The sequence below is a fragment of the Amphibalanus amphitrite genome, unplaced genomic scaffold, assembly GCF_019059575.1.
Source record: "Amphibalanus amphitrite isolate SeventyFive unplaced genomic scaffold, NRLGWU_Aamphi_draft 001554F_arrow, whole genome shotgun sequence".
Lineage (NCBI taxonomy): Eukaryota > Metazoa > Arthropoda > Thecostraca > Balanomorpha > Balanidae > Amphibalanus > Amphibalanus amphitrite.
The window spans coordinates 2,125-22,442 of NW_024883047.1; the positions used below are offsets into that span (position 1 = coordinate 2,125).

The following is a 20,318-nucleotide window of genomic DNA, read 5'->3' on the forward strand; positions in this document are numbered from 1 at the left end:
TCAGGGGCGAAACGGCAAGGGGGGGTCCAACGGACCCCCCCCCTTTTACGTTCGCGGCTGGAAAAACACTAATACGGGCGAGGGTTTTAATCCTTATAGCTAGGCGCTCGGAGCATTCGCTAGCATTCCATTGCCAGCTGCATTATCAACGCCACATTTGCATTACTCTGGGTGCATCATAAGTAGGTGAACCGGCCACAGCAAAACCATGCCTTATTATCCTTTCTTTCCAAGCTGCCAAGCTAACCGGCCGCCCGGCCCACCACCGCGATATGGAACACGCTGGAGTGCGCCATTTGCCTACGGCAGTGCCCCACCGCGCCGGCCGCCGAGGCTGTTTGACAGGTCACCCGCACCGTGACCTCGCCACCCGCCCCGCCCTCCCCGCCCACCTCCCCACCCTCCCCATCGGGCCCAGCTCGGTAGTGACCTCTCCTTGAATTTGACATGGACTCGACTAAGGCTCAACGCCATCTAGTTACGTCTGGAGATCCTAATAAGATCCACTGTACCTGGTGAAACGAGCACTTCTCTATACAGGGGGAGCCACAATGTTAGGATATTTTGCATACGACAACACTGACTATTCCTGACACAAAAACACTGCATCGGCCGTTACAGAAGTTACAGAACGAGTACACGTTTCATCAATCGTAATCGCAACTGGTTTACAATCGATAAAAGCAGCCAGACGGCGCCAGACACTTTCGTAGACCTCCGACCGCCCTCAATCTCCTGGTAGGAGATCCAGGACAAGCGTCCGCAACGGGCGCTCACCGGCAGCAGCGAGAAAGTGACTCTGCATACTACTCACGATAGCCGGCGCCGGAGGGGCCCTGGCGTTCAGTGGATTCTTGGGCCGCGTCTCCGGGCTCGGCGAGGCCTTGCTGCGTCGTGCAGGAGCCGCCGGGGGTGCGTCCCGGGCCGCCGTGGCACTGGCGCTGTCACGGCCGCGTTCAATGCTGCCACAGCAACGATGACACCGAGAGAGAGAGAGAGAGAGAGAGAGAGAGAGAGAGAGAGAGAGAGAGAGAGAGAGAGAGAGAGAGAGAGAGGAGAGAGAGAGGAGAGAGAGAGAGAGAGAGAGAGAGAGAGAGAGAGAGAGAGGAGAGAGAGGGAGAGAGAGAGAGAGAAAGAGAGAGAGAGAGAGAGAGAGAGAGAGAGAGAGAGAGAGAGAGAGAGAGAGAGAGAGAGAGAGAGAGAGAGAGGAGAGAGAGAGAGAGAGAGAGAGCGAAGTGGGAAGAAAGAGATGAAAATACAGAGATAGAAAGAGACACAAGCAACGGTTAGATGAGTCCTAAACGCTTCCTGCAGTCGAAGCCGATGGAAATTCCCACTCGGCGCAAATGTTCAGCAGGTTAATCAGAAAGACAAATCCATCGATTTGTTCTGGCTGAGCTAGCCGATAGGTTGACTGTATAGACACAAAGCAAGTGTTTACCAAACTGTGCAGGTAGGTAATCACTATGTAGATGCCGACAGCGCTCATGTGTTGCCTTGGACCATACTTGGAGGAATGGTAATGCTTGAAAGCACATGAGATTGATGTGGAGATCCACCTTCAGTAGGAAAAAGAATTCATTGCGCGTGCATAGTTCCTGTCCCAATCACACCAGTCGGTGCATTCATTTTCATACCATTCTGTAGCGTTCGCGTTTTCGCGTTTTCCAATTCTGGTCCAAGGAGGCGCTTCAGCGCCACCGGCCTCTAGTTCAATACTTGCAATGTTGACAGACATATCGGGCATAGTTTGCCGCTTGGTCAAGAGACTGAGCGAATGGCCAAACAGGCGTTAGATGTTAGATGTCAATATTTGATAAAGCACCTGCAAACACGACCGCCGAAGAAGTTATGCATGGCATCGCTCATGCTTGGGCAGTGAAAGGATCCGATTAATAGGCTATGGGTTTTACCTCGTCTATCTGGTCTAAGCCATTGTGTAAGCTGCGATGCCAGGTAGGGGACACATAACACCTGGAAAGACAGTTAACCTTCATCTAATGGCAGCCAATCAACGGAGTAGTTACATAAACTACACAGACGTACTGTTCACACTAGTTATGTAAAGGGATGGCATGCAATACGTAAAAAATCACTATTTGCCAATGTGGGAGGGTTAAGTGATATTCTTGCAACACAGAAGGAATCTATGGCGAATTCTACTGAATAGTTGACTGCTTAATTAGTCGGTAATATACTTGGGTTTACTTAATATTCAGCATTCTAACCTTAGAAGGGCTAACGACAAATTACAAAATGGCAGACTTTTAAAACGTGACTGGTTATGAACAGTTTGGATGACACTCTTGAATAGGGTATGTTGAAGCAGCTTAGTGGGTAGGGTATAACTAGTCATATGGACTAAGCACGTCAAGCTCAAAGCACACACTGCACCAGTGGTTCCCCCGCCGCACGGGCCCTGCTCGTACCTCTGCGACCGGGACGGTGGCGGCGTCTTGAACAGCTTGCTGAACTTTCCCTTGAGCCCCTTTTTCTCCTTCTCCTGAATGCTGGCGCTAATGTCGGATAGATCCGATCCGGAGCCCTGCATTCCAGTGGCCATCGCCTGGTGACAAACGCCCACCATCCGGCCGCAGGTCAGCCCAAAGGTCAGTCGACAGGTCAGCCCACAGGTCAGCCCACAGGTCAGCCCACTAGCCAGCCCATAAGTCAGTCCACAGGTTAGGCCACAAGCCAGCCCATAATCAGTCCACAGGTCAGACCCCAGTCAGTCCCTTTTAGTCAGTCGCCCTAATTTACTCCCTATCTAAATTTGATTTGGAGTTGGAATGATCGCTAATAAAAGAAGAAGAACAGCTACATCCATGGTTTTATAGCAATAAATTCCCAGACGTATCCACCCACCTGCAGTCCGGCTCCGGCGATAGTCTGTCCCGTGTCCGAGTCTTCGATACTTTTCGAACGTCCCAGACCCTTCAGTAGGGACTTGAGCCCCTTCTTTTTCTTGATGGGGTTCACCCCGGAGATAATTTCACTCTGGGTGGATCCAGTCGACACGCTGTGGTACAGAAAAGGAGGCGACGTGGAGTTCGAAGATATGAGAGCCTACAAAATTTTAAGTGACTGAATCTCTCAATTGTTCCTGAATATGATAACAAAATAACAAAAATCGGGTATCAGGATCTTTTTAGGTTCGGGTTCGCGGATCTTTAATCTTTTGGATGACAAAATCGATGTTCAAATGAGCCGAATTTTGTTATTTGTCGTTACAGGGTTGGGCAGATAAATTGGGACAAAATACATATTTGCATTTAGAACGCCGTAGCTTAGAAATTTGTAAGCATAGGCATTTCAAATTTGGATCACATAATGTTACACCAATTTTACACATTTATCACCAAATATGGTCACCGTGGTCCACCTGCATCAGTCCTTATCGGTGCCTGGACTGGCCGCACGCGCGGCGAGATCTCCCGTCTGAAATGGCTCGTAATTGTAGCCAACTGGCACTGCTGAGGCTCACCACAGTCACATGGGGACGTTCATTAGACTCAGCCGCAAAAACGCCCCAGCAACCAAAACTTGTGTGGGCAGGGGCGCCGCCACGAATTTTTGACTGGGGGGGGACGGACTGACCGACTGAAACCCCAAAAGTAGACATTCTTACCGTGGCTTTTTTCGGTCGGATGCATTCAACGTTTAAAGCAAATATGCCACTTTTAACATAAGGTTTTGAACTGAAGTAACAGTTTTGTAGCTTGAGCTGAGACGAGAACAAATCAGGAGCTTTTATAGCCCAACGATCACCCTAGCCAAATATATCGGTATCGATTTTAGGTTTGAAGACTGAAGTCATTCCCATAGATTACACTTTGTCATTCAAGTAGTCAAGTCGCCTCAAAGTTTTGTGGTCCTGTCAACCGTATAGCTTATTTCTTAGAAGCTGGAAATTTAGTGTAGCTTGACTGCAGAAGTGTGGGGTCGGAGCCGGAATCAGTCGGAGTTGACTGTTTTGGCCAGTTTTGGCCAGAGTCGGAGTTGAAGTCTTCGAAAATATTCGGATTTTGACTTCGAGGTCGGATTCATGGTGTAAAGTCATGCTCTTGGCTGGTTAGACGAAATATACTAGGCCCGTGTTCGGCCAGTCGTGTTATACGACACACGTTTATCACGATATCAAAAATCGGCAGTTCCGCGATGACAGGTCGGATAAGAGCTGGAGATTTTGTTGGCCGAGGTGGCAGGGGTCAGACCAATGCATGTAGGCCCACACCCCATATACTGAGTATCTAAACCTCCTGGACCCTCTCAGATTCGGCACCGGCCGGTCCATCTCTTCCATCCTCAGGACAGTCAAATCCTTCTCCTCCACGCCGCAACCCCCTGCTCCGGGCTGGACGGGCAACTCTATCCCATGCGGGAATGGCTCCACTGGAGCGTCCTTTGCCGGGTGCAGTGAGTGCCAGTGGGCTGGGCTGCCTGTTAAATTGGTCGGGTTCATCCCAAGTGTCTCACTGGGGTGGCTGCCCCGACCAATGTCTCCCACTAATTCTTTCATACTTGCGGCTTTGAAATGGTCTCATTGGACCTAAGGGCCTAATCAAATTTCGAGTGGGATAACAACCAGTAAAACGCCTCTTGGGGCGACCAACGGAGCGAGCGAGAGGGTGGGGTGGGCCTTGCACGTGCGAAATTTTCTTTCTTTCTTTCTTTTGTTGGTTAGGTGCTTCGGTCTTTTAGACCATTTCGCAACGTGTGCGAAATTGCGAGGGAATACCTCCAACTAACTTGTGCACTGCACCCTTCTAACCGGTCCCTAACGATGTGCCAAATTTGAGCGCAATCGGCCCCGCCGTTCTCGAGATCTGGAAGCGGCACCCTGCACGTGCGCACGTGCAAAATGGGTCCCAACTGACTTTTGCACGGCACCCTGCTAACCGGTCCCTAACCATGTATCAGATTTCAGCACAATCGGTTCAGCCGTTCTCGAGATCTGGAATCGACCCCTGCATGTGCGCACGTGCAGCAGCACCCCAACTGTGGCACAAGGATATGCATTGCCTAGTGGGTATACCTACCTACATGCCAACTTTCAGCGCAATCGGCCCAGTAGTTGCAGAGATATTGAAATTGCTACAAAACTGTCACCTCTTCGTTTTTCACGTGGCACGTGCATATGGGGTCACTCACATGCATCGGGAATAGTCCGATGCTCGTTGAAGGAATGAATCTAGTGCTACCCTACAAAAATTACCGCATGTAAATCGGTCAAGTGGTTGCTGAGATATAAGCCTAGCAAAAGCGTGACCACGGCATACTCAGAAAGAAACGAAAGACTACGCTCGCTTCGCTCGCTCCGTAATGAGTTTGGGGGGGACGTCCCCCTTCCATTCTGAGAGTGGGGTGACGCGTCCCCCCCGTCCCCCCCGGTGGCGGCGCCCATGTGTGTGGGCTTAGGTTTAATGAGGAAGGGGGCATTTTCCCTTGGGTACAGTTTGCGGGATCCTCCGTTTCAGGAGATTTTGTATTTAATTTACTGTATGCCCGGGGGTTACAGGACAATTTGCCGAACGGCATTTTGCCGAATGCTTATTCGCCGAATGTCAATATGTCGAATGCATTTTGCCGACGTGTCTTTTTGCCCACGTGTCAAAAGGGCGAAGTGCTAAAAGTCGAAATGCATTTTGCCGACATGCCTTTTTGCCGACGTGCAATAAGTCGAAAATGTCAACTTGCCGAAATGTCAATTTGCCGAAAAGTAAATTAGTCGAAATGTCAATTCGCCGAAATGCTAATTTGCCGAAATGCTAATTAGTCGAAATGAATTTGCCGAAATGTCAATTTGCCGAAAAGTCAATAAGTCGAAATGTCAATTCGCCGAAATGCTAATTTGCCGAAATGCTAATTAGTCGAAATGTAAATTTGCCGAAGTGTCAATTAGTCGAAATGTCAATTTACCGAAAAGTCAATTAGTCGAAATGTCAATTTGCCGAAATGCCAATTAGCCGAAATTAACCTAACCTAACCTAAACTAACCTAACCTGACCCGTTAGTAGGTATTAACTTTAGGACCGACTCGTTTTTCAAAGGTAAAGAAACACACTTACATGTCACCAAAGTATAAGAAAACATAACCAAACCTTACCTAACCTGACCTACTGATTTTTGCCTACCCGTGGATAAGGAAGACGATACTCACATGAATAGATTGCAGACAATGATAAGTCAATTATTTTTTGGTTAAGTGGTTGTGCATCAGGCTTCAGGCCTTCGGCCTGAAGCCAGATACACAACAATATCACCCTCACCGGACCTATTGGTTTTCTACACACGCGCCGGCCGAGGTGGTAATTGCTGAAAGGCGATTTGCCGAATGTCATTTTGCCGAATGCATTTCGCCGAATGACATTTTGCCGATGTGTTTTTTGCCGACGCGTCAAAAAGTCGAAATGCCATTTGCCGACATGCCTTTTTGCCGAGAATGCCTATTTGCCGAAATGCTTATTAGTCGCTTCGCCCCTGGTGGAGCTGGCGCGTCGCGGAAAAAAACGAGCGTGTGGGCCGTTACGAGACGCAGAGATTGATACCCGATTTTAAGGTCCTACTTCAACCGGTGACCTCTGAGGTCAGGTCAAGTGCTCCAAGGTACGGTTCAGTTTTTGGCGAATAACTTCGCCACAAAGGGCCGCGATTTTGGCAGCATCGTGTTTGCCTTGCTTAGGCGCGTCAAATGATATAATTTTTGTTTGGGTCAGGTCCACTTAGGGTGTTGACCTCAGGTCACGGTCAGGTCAGCACCCCCAGGTCATGAAGTTGGTGGAAATAGGTCATGTCGCATATCATTCGATTCGGCAAGTCTTCCTGAGTCCATTGGTGGCTTTCCCGACTCGCTAGCTCAATTTGATGGGGAGTTATTGACGAAAAACTAATATGACCTTGATGACGTCATAAATGACGTCACGCAAGGTCCACGTTGCAAAAGTTACGCATCTAACCTTGCAAGGAAGGCGTCAAATCACGATTCTGTGTGCTTGAGATAGTCAGAGGTCGTTCCCGGCGCCAGAATAGCAGTTTTCATTTTTCTTCTTGACTTATAATGGTGAGGTCACGAAAATGACCTGACCTCAAATTATCTTTCGAAAAATCTGATATATACAAGCTGTGAGACTCGTAATGGATATTAGGTCCTGCATGTTTCATTTCCCTGTGAAAGCTCCTCTGGCCGTGAGGGCGTTGCAAAGTTGCGACATCTGAAGACCGTGCAGAGGTTCACTTATGACGTCATAGGTCGGTGACCTGACCTGACCCGAAAATGCGGTTGGTGCAAAAAGATCCGGCTTGAATCAAAGGTCAGCTTTGCCAAGTTTCAGCTCTCTATCGCCAGCGTGTTCGGAGCTATCGCGAAAAAAAACCTATGGGGTGCGGCACCCGCACCCCCTCGGCCGGCGAGGGTAAACCTAAAAATATTTGACTTACCTTTGCCTGTAATCTCTCCTAAGGCATTGCCTTCGGCACTGCACTGCTTCGCCACGAGCAATTTGATGTTTATTTCCACATGGTATTGGTGCTTTTAAACTTGCTTGTGCCATGAATAATTATTAGTTATGAAATCAGGAGGTCAAAGGATACCTATCATGTGATTTGCTTCTTACTTGGGGATTGCACCAAAAATAAATTGGTGATCGGTCCTATGTAAATAAACACCACCTAACCTAGCCTAACCTCGGTTTGCAGATTGACATTTCGGCAAAGTTATATTTCAACTAATTGACATTTCGGCAAACTGCCAATTCGGCAGATTGACATTTCGGCAAATTAACATTTCGGCAAATTGACATTTCGGCAAATGGACATTTCGGCAAATTGACATTTCGGCAAATTTACATTTCGACTAATTGACATTTCGACTAATCGACATTTCGGCAAATCGCATTTCGGCAAATTTACATTTCGACTAATAAGCATTTCGGCAAATTGGCATTTCGGCAAAAAGGCATGTCGGCAAATGGCATTTCGACTTTTAGCATTTCGACTTTTTGACACGTCGGCAAAAAGCAAATCGACAAAATGATATTCGGCGAAATGCATTCGGCAAAATGACATTCGGTAAATCGCCTTTCGGCAATTTGTCCGGACACCATGCCCGGGAGCTGACTCCTCGAAGACGAGTCTGTCTTCTGAACGCTGATTGGCTTGAGTGTGACGTCATCGCTATGCCATCATACAGTAGGTGCCGTAGAGAGTATCAACATAGTACCAATATGTTAAATAGTTTTAAATACTTTTTCGCGAATTGTGCACTTCTGGCACCAGTTTTAAAAAGAAAATGAAAAATAATAATGTCAAAATGAAAAACAACGATATCTTCATATTTCACGAAGGTGGCCCTTTTCCTTTAACAGGTTGATTGCATCAATGCATAAGAGTACATGTTTGAGGTGCTGGTATATCGCTTTCTCATGGCGCGGCTACCTTCGTTGTAAGCTCGCGCCACTGTTTTCGCGAGGATCCTCTGATTTAACTGAATTTTGCCTTTTGGCCCCCCCCCCCCTGGAAAACCGGGGGAGCGGCCGGTGTCAATGCAATTGGTATGTAAGGATGAGTCAATATCATCTCTTCCTCCAACGTTTACGTCTGTTCGATACACACTACTTTCAGCCATTTGATGGAGCATAAGTAGAGTATTGGCATGCATGTGCGCGCGGACTAAGTTGATAGTGGCTTGCTTAAGCCCACGTTCTGTGACCAGCCGGCTCAAAATTACAACGCAACCTGCATAAAATGGAAAAGTATTCATTAGCCTATATTTATGTTCAAAAATTATCTTTATCACTCAAAAATTAGTTGTTTTAGAGGAAGTTGAAATTTGTCCCAATTTATCTGCCCAACCCTGTATTCAGGCTCAATTGAGGATTCGGTCACTTAAAAAATGGTTATAATCATCATGAGGATCTTCCTCACAACGCTTAGTACTTTGGTATGAGAGCTTAACTAAACTGGGGTTCTTAACTCAAGTCTAAGCTCAAATAAATAATAATAATAAACATTAATTAGAACAGGGGAAAAAGACACTGAGAAAAGAAAATCATGAGAATTACATTCTATGGCTATACCAAGCTTGATCATGATACCTATCCAAAAACCAACGGTGGAACTTATGTAAATACGTTAGCTGGTTCGACTCCTCTCCATTATTAGGCTTGTTCTCAGTACTGCGAGCTTCTCAAGAAGTGCTAACGCTCTGGGTCGCTGATATGGGAACAATTGCCAGTGATCTCGCAAGGACACTGACCGGTCAATGCTGATGTCACGCTCCAGTTTCTTCCTGGGCAGAGTGGTGTACGTGTAGGGATCCAGGGACTCCATCGAGCCCTCCTCGTGCTCGTAGATCGAGTCCTGACGGCAGGTGAGACGGCAGGTTATCATCACACACCAACCAGAACGTAGCGTGAGGTTGATGGCGGCGTCTGCACCACGCCTGGCACGGACGAGACACGCGAACTCTGTGAGGTATGACCTTCACATCCCTAGAGCCGCCGCCGGGGATGACTTGCAGACGTGAGCATTCAGCGATGACGGCACGCCATCGGAAATGCATATCATGCCGCCAAAAAAAGTGGGTCAACGCCCTCCTGCGCGGCGGCAGACGGACAGACTCAGCAGCGGCGTCTCACCTGGGAGTCGCCGCGCAGGCCCATGGAGAGCGACTTGCGTCCCAGGCTGGCACCGCGCCGCTGTGCCGACAAAACCAGCGAGGCCGGCGGGGCGGGGTAGGCCGAGCGGCCGGCGCGACGGGGGGTCTCCGAGCCCTCCTCGGACAGTGTGTCGCCCATCGAGGCCGACCTGTCCAACAGCGCCGTCAGGGGTCACGACTCGGGTCACAATGCCAACGGTACGGCTGCGGCTGAGGAGGTGGTGCCGAGAAACGGATGTGAAACCCGCGAAATGTGTGCCAAAGGTGGGCGGCTGTGAAAGTTTTACTCGCAGGCAGTCAGCATTGATAAGTATAATAAGATTTAGCAATATAGGTATGCTGAACCCACGAAAGCAAGTCACAAGTAATCAAGGTCATCCGTGTAAAGTTCATTACAAAAAGGAAAGAAAACGAGTGAAGTTTCATTTATGTTAGTGACCCTAAAGGTACACTTTTATCATCGTGTTTAAACGTTTTTTTTTTTATTACGCCTATACACCATGCAAGCCTATCAAGTCTCGTCAGTCAGCAGCACGCTGCACTGCGACCAGCAGTGGGCCCGCTCACCGTCGGTAGTTTTGCTGGCGGATGCCTTTGGAGCGGCCGCGCTCCTTCTCCTCCATCAGGGTCGAGTGGGTCAGCCGCAGCTCGTCAATCATGGCCGTGATGTCTTTCACCGCCGCCTGAAACTCGTGCGCTGCCCTGTCCGGCTCTGGAGGTCTCGCAGGCCCGCCAGCTTTGGCACCTGTCGATAGCCACAAGTCCGGTGAAGAAGCAGGACTTAGATAGGAGTGTTTACTTAGATGGTATTTCCGGTATTTCATAGGAGTATACCTCTGTTACGCCACAGGTAGGCACAGAGGTCAGGTGCAAGTACGTACATACAGTACAGAGGTCTATGATATGGCATACTGGAAGAAGATGGACAAAATACTACTTAAGCATCGCAAGAGACAATATTTATTACCTTTTGCCACTGATGGTGCCAGGGAGTTCACCTTTCCGACCTGAAAGAAAAAAAGGTATCGGTACATAATCATCCAAAATACAACTTAGAAACAGCCTATACGCCCTACGTGTAACGACTAACAACATTCTGGATCGGAACTGTACCTTCTCTGTAACTTACATACGAGGTGCCAACATTTTACCTCTTGTGGAGGGATGAATGATAATGCCATTAAGTAATACCTAAAGCAGTAGGATGCACAATGCGCAAGCGCATGTATCATGTGCAATCCTTCAACACCACATCCTTCAACACCAATCATTAGAGTCAATTTGACCGAGACGCGTTCGTTCGAAGCGTCTCGGTTAGAGAAAGCGATACCGCTAAAATCGACGCAAAGCTGCAGCTTGGTGTCTGAAGCTATTGCAGACATCGAAGGCCGGCCAAGCGACACGGGCCTGGGTCACTGACCTGGGTCACTGACCTGGGTCACTGACCTGACGCTCACAGTGCTGACTCCCGCTGACCTGAGTCGCGACCTGACCCTGGCCCTCACCTGGCTGGCTTTGGCGGGTGCTGGCGAGGCGGAGCGTCGCTTCTCCATGCGCTCGGTGGCCTGGTGCAGCACCGCTAGCTGCTCCTCTAGCTGCGCAGGGGTGGACAGTGGGCATGCTGCTCAGAACAGGGTAGGCACGCTCCTCGCCACACGGTATTCACACAGACCAACGGCAACAGGTCTCTAGACTACCTACACTACAGCGCGGTGATTCCCAAACGACAGGCCTGGGACCCGGGTAATGGAACATTCTGAGGGGATGACGAAAGTAAATAACACGTGCTTTCAGAATAACATAACGTGATTCGTATACACTACACAGTACGCAATATTTTCAAACCCGAAATAACGCACAACCTGCGTACCTTATTCGAGAAACGGACCCTGCCCCCCCCTGCCCCCCCCTGCCCCCCCCGTATTTATTCAGTATCTTTTAAGCATTCTGTAGAACTTTCAGTACCTTTTTGTATATTTCTTTATATGATTTCACTTGTAGGGTGAATAGGTCAAAAACGCCCCCATTAAGCGCGAAACCTTCTGACACTCAACCCAACACATATTACTCAAACCTTTGGGCACCATCATGTAGCTCATTCTTTTTACTACGCTTTGAGACCAAGAAAAGACACCTGCGTGTGGTATTTAACCCCCCCAAAAGGTTTTCGCATACCCTTACAAAAGGGCGTTTTGCCCCATACCCTGGGTAATACGCCCACACCCATGTGCAAAGCGCCCCCACCCCATCCAGCAACAGAAAATGATGAACATGGCAGAACTTGACGTCATTCTGACGTCATTTGTGGTCAACCTATCATAGCCTTTGGAATAAAATTTTGTTGCAATGTGTAAAATGGATGCCCGGAGGAGTCCTGAAAGTTTAGTGACGATATCTGCAGTCGTTTAGGATATATCAGCAAAAAAGGACGGGGAGAGGCCTTTTCGGCACCCACCTACAGGGCGCTACCCTGCACTCTCACCACCGTGCAAAACGCCCCCCTTTCAGAAAACTGGGGGCGTCTTGCCCCATGCATCGAGTAGGCGTCTTTCCCCATCCACTCCATTTCCGGTCAACAAAATATTGACAAAAAACGCGCCACTAACGCCGTAGCATAATAAATTCAACAGAATGGCAATAAAACGCAGTTTTTAGTGATGTGCGCAATAGCAAATTTTGTGACATAAAGAGGGCATCAAAATCTTAGGAATCTTCTGTAAAAACAACAAAAACAACACCCAAAACCAACATCAGCACCTACCCACGCTGCTCCTCAAGACGCAGAACCGGAAATAGAGACCTACGTAAACAAGCAGCTGACTGTTCTGAAAGACAGGATAAAACACCTATCCGTCGATAAGAAATACGAGTTTTTTAGGGGAGGCGTTTAACCCAGGGGTGCGTTTTCCCCACAGTTACCCTACGTCTAGTTTTTGACTTGCTTTTTTAATGAAATTCCAACAAAATCCATTCAAAATTCTTTGAAAATGACGTTAAATATTTTTAATTTGACCGAGACGCGTTCGTTCAAAGCGTCTGGGTTAGGGAAAGCGAGTCCTGTCAAGCCGTTTTGGCCTGAAAACTACGCAAATTTAAAAATATAATCATGTACCGAGCAACAGTCGCGTTGCACTGCCACTCTGGCTGCGGAGCACTGTCAAAAACCGATGTGCAGCATGCTCGCTGTCCACATACGCGCCATGGCGAGCCAAGCATCAGCATTCACTCCGCTCTATCGTCAAACTCGCATCCTACAACGACTTTCTAAAACAATTTCGCTAGGTAAGTACCACAAAGTCACGTCTACTACCGCTTTCTATAAGCCAGCACTTGTCCCACCTTGCATCTGCACGGGTCACGTCATACCTCGCAAATAACGGGTACCTACTGATATATCACATGCTATTACATCTTACTCTAGCTAGGTACTGAACATTTCCGGACTGCACCATGTGAATGGCACACCCCGCGAACTCACGCCTGCCGTGTCACTGAGCGCGCGCCGGGCCCTACCTGCTCCACCAGTCGGGTGATCTTCCTCTCCTCCTCTGCCTCCACCTTGTGCAGGTGCTGCACGCGCTGCAGCAGCTCCTCCCGCTCGCGGTCGGCTCTCTCCTTGTCGCGCGCCACCCGCCGGTGGCTCTCGCGCAGCTTGGCATGCGCGTCCCGCAGCTCGAGCAGGTCCTCGTTCAGCTGAGACAGCGGCAGAAAAGAGAAGGCTGTGAGGTGGGCTGCGGTCCTGCTGGTTCTAACGTGCCGGTACCCCTTCCCCGTTACCCTAATCCACTAATCCAGACAAAGAGCATTGAAATAATCACTAGAAGACTCAAATCTGTCAAAATAAATTAATTGCACCTTTGACCCTGAGGAAGAAGACGGGCTCTCGTTTGCAGTGAATAGGTCAACACCATTTCGATCAGCTTGCACAATGCACATGGTCCTTTTGTTGTAACTGGCAAATGAGCAAACTTGTGAAGTGCTTTGGAAATGACGCGTCCCTTGCAGTGTGTGTCCCTCTCATGGTCAAGTGAATTTGTTTTCGATGCTATACTATCTTGTGACCCTAAAAACATTTGAGTCGCCTTCAAATGTGCGCCAGACGTGCTTAGGTACTCTACAAGTGAATTTGGATCGGTGACTTTTTAGAGAAACCACCAGGATTTGACCGTAGACGCAGACTACGAATTCACACATATGAACACCAAAAACGCTTTCACCCCCACCACCCATGGGTGGCGGGGATTATAAACGTCCTGCAGGACGTTTATAATGCACACCACGTCGTTAAGACGGCGATCCAGACAGTCACCCTAGGCAGACGCTGGTTGCTATGGAAACGGCACAGTGTCCGCTGGCCTGGATCGCTGCGGTCATTGGCCTATTTACCGCCTCAGCCGGCTTGCAGCATGTAATACAGTAGTCTTATCTTGCAGCCCCGCGCTCGTGCATAGTCGACCGATTCCAAACTGCCGTAAGCGACCCATCACGCGAATCACGCGGCACCTGCGCTGTTGAACTTGGGCTAGGCGACTCGGTAGCGTATCCTTCTACCTCGTAGCAACTGTGATATATTCATTTATAATGACATGCTGACAGGCAAATCAACGCATGAGCAAATTTTATACAAGAAGTGGTAAAGTAGTTCCAAGCTGCTTTGCTTACCTATGTTAGAACGAGTTTGTTAACCCTAAATAAAAAAAATCATACCCGTTTCATTTGAGCGGTCTCTGTAATTCCATATAGGTATAAGGTAGGTCCCTAATTTGAAGTGAACTGAAAGACGTCAGGCACCTCTGTAAGGGCACACCGCGCATGCATGCGCGTCTGACAGTGCAGCAGACGCCGCTCCGGCCGTTCCACTTTAACGCTCATCGCGAGCCGCTCCAGTGCTCCGGCCGACGCGACGGCTGACCGCAGGTGCACCCGGCTGGACGCTATAAATGCAGCCGGTGTGCTCGTTTTCACGACCGAGGCTGCACGAGCTACCTCAGCCCGGGGGCGAGACGAGCCGATTGGTCGAATGGAGCGGCCGAGAGTGGGTCACGATAACAGCAACGGAGAGAGCGAGAGGGTCGCTGCAGAGAGATAGAGATAGAGAGAGAGAGAGAGAGAGAGAGAGAGAGAGAGAGAGAGAGAGAGAGAGAGAGAGAGAGAGAGAGAGAGAGAGAGAGAGAGAGAGAGAGAGACCCTGCAGTCTGCAGGGAGAGGGAGCAGCGCGGGAGACAGTGGGAGCGCCGTTGCATAGCTGGGAGCTCACACCGAGATAAACTCCGGGCAGGGAGACCGATTCCGTGGGGAGACTGAGGCGGCTCTGAGAGACTGATTGCGGCTCCGGGGATACTGAGAGTGATATACCGGGGATATTATGTGATATAAAGGCATTTATTTTCCATTTTGTGTCACCCTCGGTCCTACACCCCACCCAACCCCACCGCTCAACAACTAAAAGTACACCGGGGCAGCCATGGCCATGAGTTGCTCCCCCTCCCCCTAAACCACACGTCTGGATCTCCCTGAGATTAGTTTTATTGCTAGGTATACCTACATATAACAACCACACTCGCGCTCAGAAACGTTTCTTGGCATGAATCATGCATCCGTTGCAGTGCAACAGATGCAGATCTATAAGATCTCTATATGTGGCCACCGCCTACCTACATGCTGTGTATGCATACCGATGCCAAACAACTCATCTGTAGCGGTAGTCGTTCGCCTGGATGCTGACCCGGGGTAAGGTATGCCACGCTAAAACGCTAAAGCCACGCTTAATATGACCGTGGCCACTCGGTACTGTCATGGTTTACTCACTGGCCTATGCAAATTGCGCCACGGAGGATACAACTTCCCCCTGCAGAGCACTCAGCGTAGTTGAGCACTCATGAGTAGTTTGAGCTCTCATTGTTTGTAGACTGTGGCAGAAACGCTTGCCTCCTTCGGTAGAAACGCTCGGCTGAATTGGACGAAGTTGGCCTTTTCGACCTTTATGTCATGTCACAGGTTAAGGTAAATCATCGAGGTAATCGAGACGGTTGTGTATCATCTCGATAAAATCTTTCTAAAACCATTTGAATTTTCCGATCCGACTATCGCTTCCAGAGATACGAGGGGCCCCGGCCCTCCCCCCAACAGGACCTAGAACCTGACCAGGGGCGTAGCAGGATTTCCTCAAGGAGGGGGCCAAACTTACAGAGGCCCAAGATAACTCCCCTCAAAATCCAAAAAGTATTCGGATTCCATCTACTATTTTTACAGGGGGCCCAAATAAATAGGAAAAATATTTATTATCATAGAAAAGAAAAAAATATTACAACTGAGGGGCAAGCAAGGCCTACGAACAGCTTCATAGAGTCCCTTAGCCGGTTCTGAGGGCAGTCTGAGGGCCCCGTAGGTCGGATGAAGGTCCTTCAGACCTCAAAGGCCCCTATAGCCCATGAGAGCCTCGTAAGTCGTCTGAGGGGCTCCCTTGGGGCTCCCTTGGCCAAATTATGGCAACGCAGCTGCATCAAATGGATCTGTCGCAGGAGCCTTTGCGTCGCCCAGGGCTACTGTGCCAGCCAAGGGCCCCTATGGAAAAGGGGCCCCCGGCCTGGCGCGATGGGGGTCCTTTTGGGCTCCAAGGGGGCATGGTCCCTATGCCCCACCCCCCTCGGCTACGCCCCTGGCAGACCTAAAGGAGGCGCGGATTATCGGATAGTCCGCAAACAAACGTCTCGTGGTAGCAGTGAACCCTTCAATTTAGAAAATAATTTTTATCGTTTCATGAAGCTGTGAATGTTATAATGAACGACTGTATCAGCCAGCAGTAGCACGGGCGTTATCGTTGACACCGCGACTTATCACCTCAGTCCTGAACCCCACTCTATGACAACAGAATGAGTGGGCGTATCACGCCGTCTCATATCTCCCTCTCATCCCTGTTTGCATTGTTTATCGGCCCATTCAAAACGGCCAGCACCGCCAGCGTCCGTACCTACTATAAATCCTGAGCACGCTGTGGCGCTTCAGTTCTGTCACAGACGATGTTCGTGATACTACCTTCTGTGCTCGCCACTCGGTGACCATTATGTTCGCTTCTTTGCTTCTCAGCCGTGATAACTGAAGGCATTTGAAACAAACGCTGTTATTGTACCAGACGCGAAGGCCAGCTAAAGAGTTGATCTGTTGGCCGAGGGGAGGTATTCTGACTGAAGCCGTCACTCGAGGAACACGCTTCGAGCAGACCCAAAACTGACCTGACATACGACAACGACCACCCGGCACGGCCCATTGCTATTTCCCGGAACAAACATAAGGCAGGTAAGACTCAACAGCAAGCATTGCTATAATACGTATGATCTTGAACGATCTGCTGCACTGCGTCTCGACATTACTGCCGATGGCCGGTGTATTTACTGTTTTGTTCGAAAAGATCCGCGGTTAATTCGTTGTAACCTACTCGAAAAGGAGCAGGCTGAATCTCGAGAAATGTTTCCCGCAAGAAATTAACTGCAGTATTGAGAGGCAAAACATGCGATTAAATTGGTCGAAATTGCAACTTGTACTTACGCTTGTAGTTATGGATGAAAAACGTTCGAGTGATTATTGTCTGACAGCTATTATAATTATCTGACGCCGGTCGCTGTCCCACCCAGCAGATCATGCAGTCGGTAGCGGTACGATGGCTGCTCATACTCCTGACCTGGAGCCAGTGCAGCGGCCGCTGGGTAGCCAAGCCAGGCGCCCTGGAGGCCGCCCTCCATCGGCCCCGCTCCCACCGAGAAGCGGGCGCCGCGGACCCGCCGTGCCTCTCGGCCGTGTGCCGCTGGGAGGCATTCCGCGCGGCCACACTGCCCGGTGAGACGCGCCGCTGGCCAGCCGGTGCCTCGCTGGCGCTGGCGCAGCTCCGTCTGACCGCCGGGCCGGACTCGCAGCGGCTGGCGCGCCACTGCCGGCGGCTCCAGCTCGGCTGCGTACACCCGCTGTGCCCGTGCGGCCCGCGCCGGACGGCAGCTCGCGGCGACACACCCAGTCATGATGACATGTGTGATATGCTCTGCGGCATCGGCGAGGGGGGTAGCGAGTGCGAGTGCATGAGGCCGCCGGCGGCCGTCGGGCCGTTGCCGGCGCGCTGACGCGCCGCTCGGGTCTTTGTCCCGGAGGCAGACGGCCCCACCGGATGGGTGACGGACCAAGGTGATGTGATTGGAGGTCATGGGGCGCAGTGTGTCCTGCCGTAACGGTGTGAGCACTGAGCATTGTGATGGGAAGTCGCCTCCACGATTCGCCGCTGGATGAATGGCCCGGCGCTGCCCCCTGTCGGTCGGTGCTGCGACCTTAGCGTCATCTGGGCAGACGAGAAACGGCGCAGCGTAGGCCTGCGAGCTACGGAAATGCGTTTTTTCGGATTCGATGTCTTATTTCGGTCATGTTTGATAGACGTGAGATGAAAAAGTGCGGAGAGTTACATTGCTTTGTGGGTTTATACTTGGAGTGTCGTTGAAGAGCAGAAGATTTGTCTATAAAAAAACTCCGTGCAGGTACAAATCCGTATAATAAAAAGTTTACGGAGCATCGCTGACCGCTGTTAATATTTGCAAAGACTGAATCGTGAAAAAGATGAACATCTGTCCTTAATCCTTGCGTTCCTCAGATCAAGCCCATCCGCATCCCCCTCACGCTTCTCTTTCTGGGCTGGCGGTCACTCCACCAGATAGCCGGTATCGAGGATATGCGTTTGAACCATATCCTCTCCGGGGTAATTATTTACCTGAGAGAGCGGTCCCATCGGGAAATTCCCGTCCCATCGGGACCATCTCTGCCACAGCGGCGTCAGTGGTCCGTCAGTGTAATAAGTTCACCCTATTCTATCATCTTATAGCACTGCATAAACTCCTAACGCAATAAACAACTAGGTATAAATAATAGAATCGATATGGAACTTATCGGTTTAAATCCAGAACGATTTCAAGACCTCTGATATGTATCTGGTTTCTGAACAAGATGCTAAGTGAGCTCGTAAATGTACTCGTAAATACAATGCTGAAAAAGACAAAACCTATGCAAGCAAAATACCTACGCATTGCTTGGGCTAAAATGAAACCAAACATGAAGCAAAAGTAGGTAAGGATGCTGTTACAATGCAAAATCGACTTCGTTGAAATGAAATGATAAAAGCATAAGTGCGAATGAAAGAAAGAGGTGCAGATGGAAATGACCCGCTATTTCCAACACCTGCACATGCACTTTAGAAATACCTATGTGATATGCTCGCCGCCGACAGAAGGCAGGCCGGCGGCTGTTGACACACATCTCTCTCACCTCCTTCGCTTTCCTCTTGGAATCTACAGTCTCATCCTCCATTGACCGCTTCACCTGCTCCACTTTCCGCTTCGATTCGGCCCGTTCGTTTTCGAGCTGCCTCTCCACCTAGCAAACGTGAGGTGCTGTCAGAGATATGGAGGATGTGGCTTTTGATGCTAAAACACGAATCAAGTATCCGCCCATGTAAGCCGGTCCATGGGAGCGGCAGAACATTCAGCCGAACGGTGATATGAGCCTATATGGTTCGCCCCGACGCTCAATATGATATCTTGATAGGGATAGCATCCGATCAGGCACGGTGATCGCATCCGATACTACAGGTTCAGGTCTTTTTAGCACGCCGGATGATGGACAGGCCATTTCTGGATATCGTGACGCGCTAAATATTTCACTTTGACTCTCCCCTTCCTGGGATTTCCCGATTGGGAGAATGGTTACAACAAAACAAGGATTCTTCAAAGTGGTTTACCATGAAAGATACTAACATTTTGTCACAGTTCCATTACAACGGTCTCAAAGGGTCAAAATAATACATGTATGACGTCACTTTTTTGGCCTAGATCTGACGAATGACACCCGTCCAAACCTCCCCTTCCCTCACACACGCAGTCCCACTGTGCCTTGCCTCATGTAGTGTGTTTTTCAGCTCCTCAGCCAGTTTTGAGGTGTCCTGGATCAGCCTCTGGTGCTCAGCCCGCTCCTTGCTCCAGGCCAGCTCCATGCGCGCTCGTATACCCGAGATTCGCGCGTGACCCGACGACATAATCCTGTCCTCCTCCAGCTGGCAGCAGGTGAGGTCAGGTGGGGTCAACACAGGTCAGATGGCTCAGTACAGGTCAGGTCAGATCGGGTCAGCACAGGTCAGGTCAGATGGGGTCAGCACAGGTCAGGTCAGGTGGGTTCAGCACAGGTCAGGCAAATTAGACGAACACAGGTCAGGTCAGATGGTTTCAGCACAGGTCAGGTCAGATGGGGTCAGCACAGGTCAGGCAAATTAGACAAACACAGGTCAGGTCAGATAGGGTCAGCACAGGTCAGGTCAGGTATAGGGTCAGCCCAGGTCAGATGGGTCAGTACAGGTCAGGTCAGATGGGGTCAGCATAGGTCAGGTCAGATGGGGTCAGCACAGGTCAGGTCAGATGGGTTCAGCACAGGTCAGGTCAGATGGGCTCAGCACAGGTCAGGTCAGATGGGCTCAGCACAGGTCAGATGGTTCAGTACAGGTCAGCCGGATCAGATGCAGATGGGATCAGAACAGTTAAAATCAGGGTTGGCATTTTTGCCGGCAAAAACTAGTTTATGCCATTTGCCGGTTTAAACCGGTTTTAACCGGCAAAAAGTGGCAAAAACTGGCAAAAACTAA

General features: G+C 49.8%; 2 protein-coding genes across 3 annotated transcripts in view; one reads left to right on the forward strand and one right to left on the reverse strand.

Moving 5' to 3' along the window:
- Nucleotides 1-509: 509 nt before the first annotated feature.
- LOC122373805 (golgin subfamily A member 4-like) overlaps nt 510-20,318 on the reverse strand; it is a 69,771-nt gene continuing 49,962 nt past the window's right edge. The window contains exons 25-36 of one of the 2 annotated variants that reach the window (XM_043352177.1): nt 19,581-19,736; nt 18,953-19,060; nt 13,169-13,348; nt 11,161-11,250; nt 10,623-10,662; nt 10,223-10,400; nt 9,636-9,804; nt 9,254-9,357; nt 2,866-3,019; nt 2,430-2,566; nt 1,914-1,974; nt 510-962 (exon numbers count right to left, since the gene is read on the reverse strand). In XM_043352177.1, coding sequence (XP_043208112.1) covers nt 957-962; nt 1,914-1,974; nt 2,430-2,566; nt 2,866-3,019; nt 9,254-9,357; nt 9,636-9,804; nt 10,223-10,400; nt 10,623-10,662; nt 11,161-11,250; nt 13,169-13,348; nt 18,953-19,060; nt 19,581-19,736 — 1,383 coding nt within the window. In that variant the 3' untranslated portion in view covers nt 510-956. The remainder of the gene's footprint in view (nt 963-1,913; nt 1,975-2,429; nt 2,567-2,865; nt 3,020-9,253; nt 9,358-9,635; nt 9,805-10,222; nt 10,401-10,622; nt 10,663-11,160; nt 11,251-13,168; nt 13,349-18,952; nt 19,061-19,580; nt 19,737-20,318) is intronic. The other variant, XM_043352178.1, reaches the window with a different exon arrangement.
- On the forward strand, nt 16,841-17,819 carry LOC122373806. Its single transcript, XM_043352179.1, has 2 exons — nt 16,841-16,951; nt 17,290-17,819. Exon 2 carries the CDS (start codon nt 17,293-17,295, stop codon nt 17,764-17,766), a length of 474 nt encoding a protein of 157 aa, XP_043208114.1. The 5' UTR covers nt 16,841-16,951; nt 17,290-17,292; the 3' UTR covers nt 17,767-17,819.

Excerpts from the sequence above, each read along its gene's own strand:
- LOC122373806 (XM_043352179.1), top strand. The coding sequence starts at position 17,293 with ATGCAGTCGGTAGCGGTACGATGGCTGCTCATACTCCTGACCTGGAGC.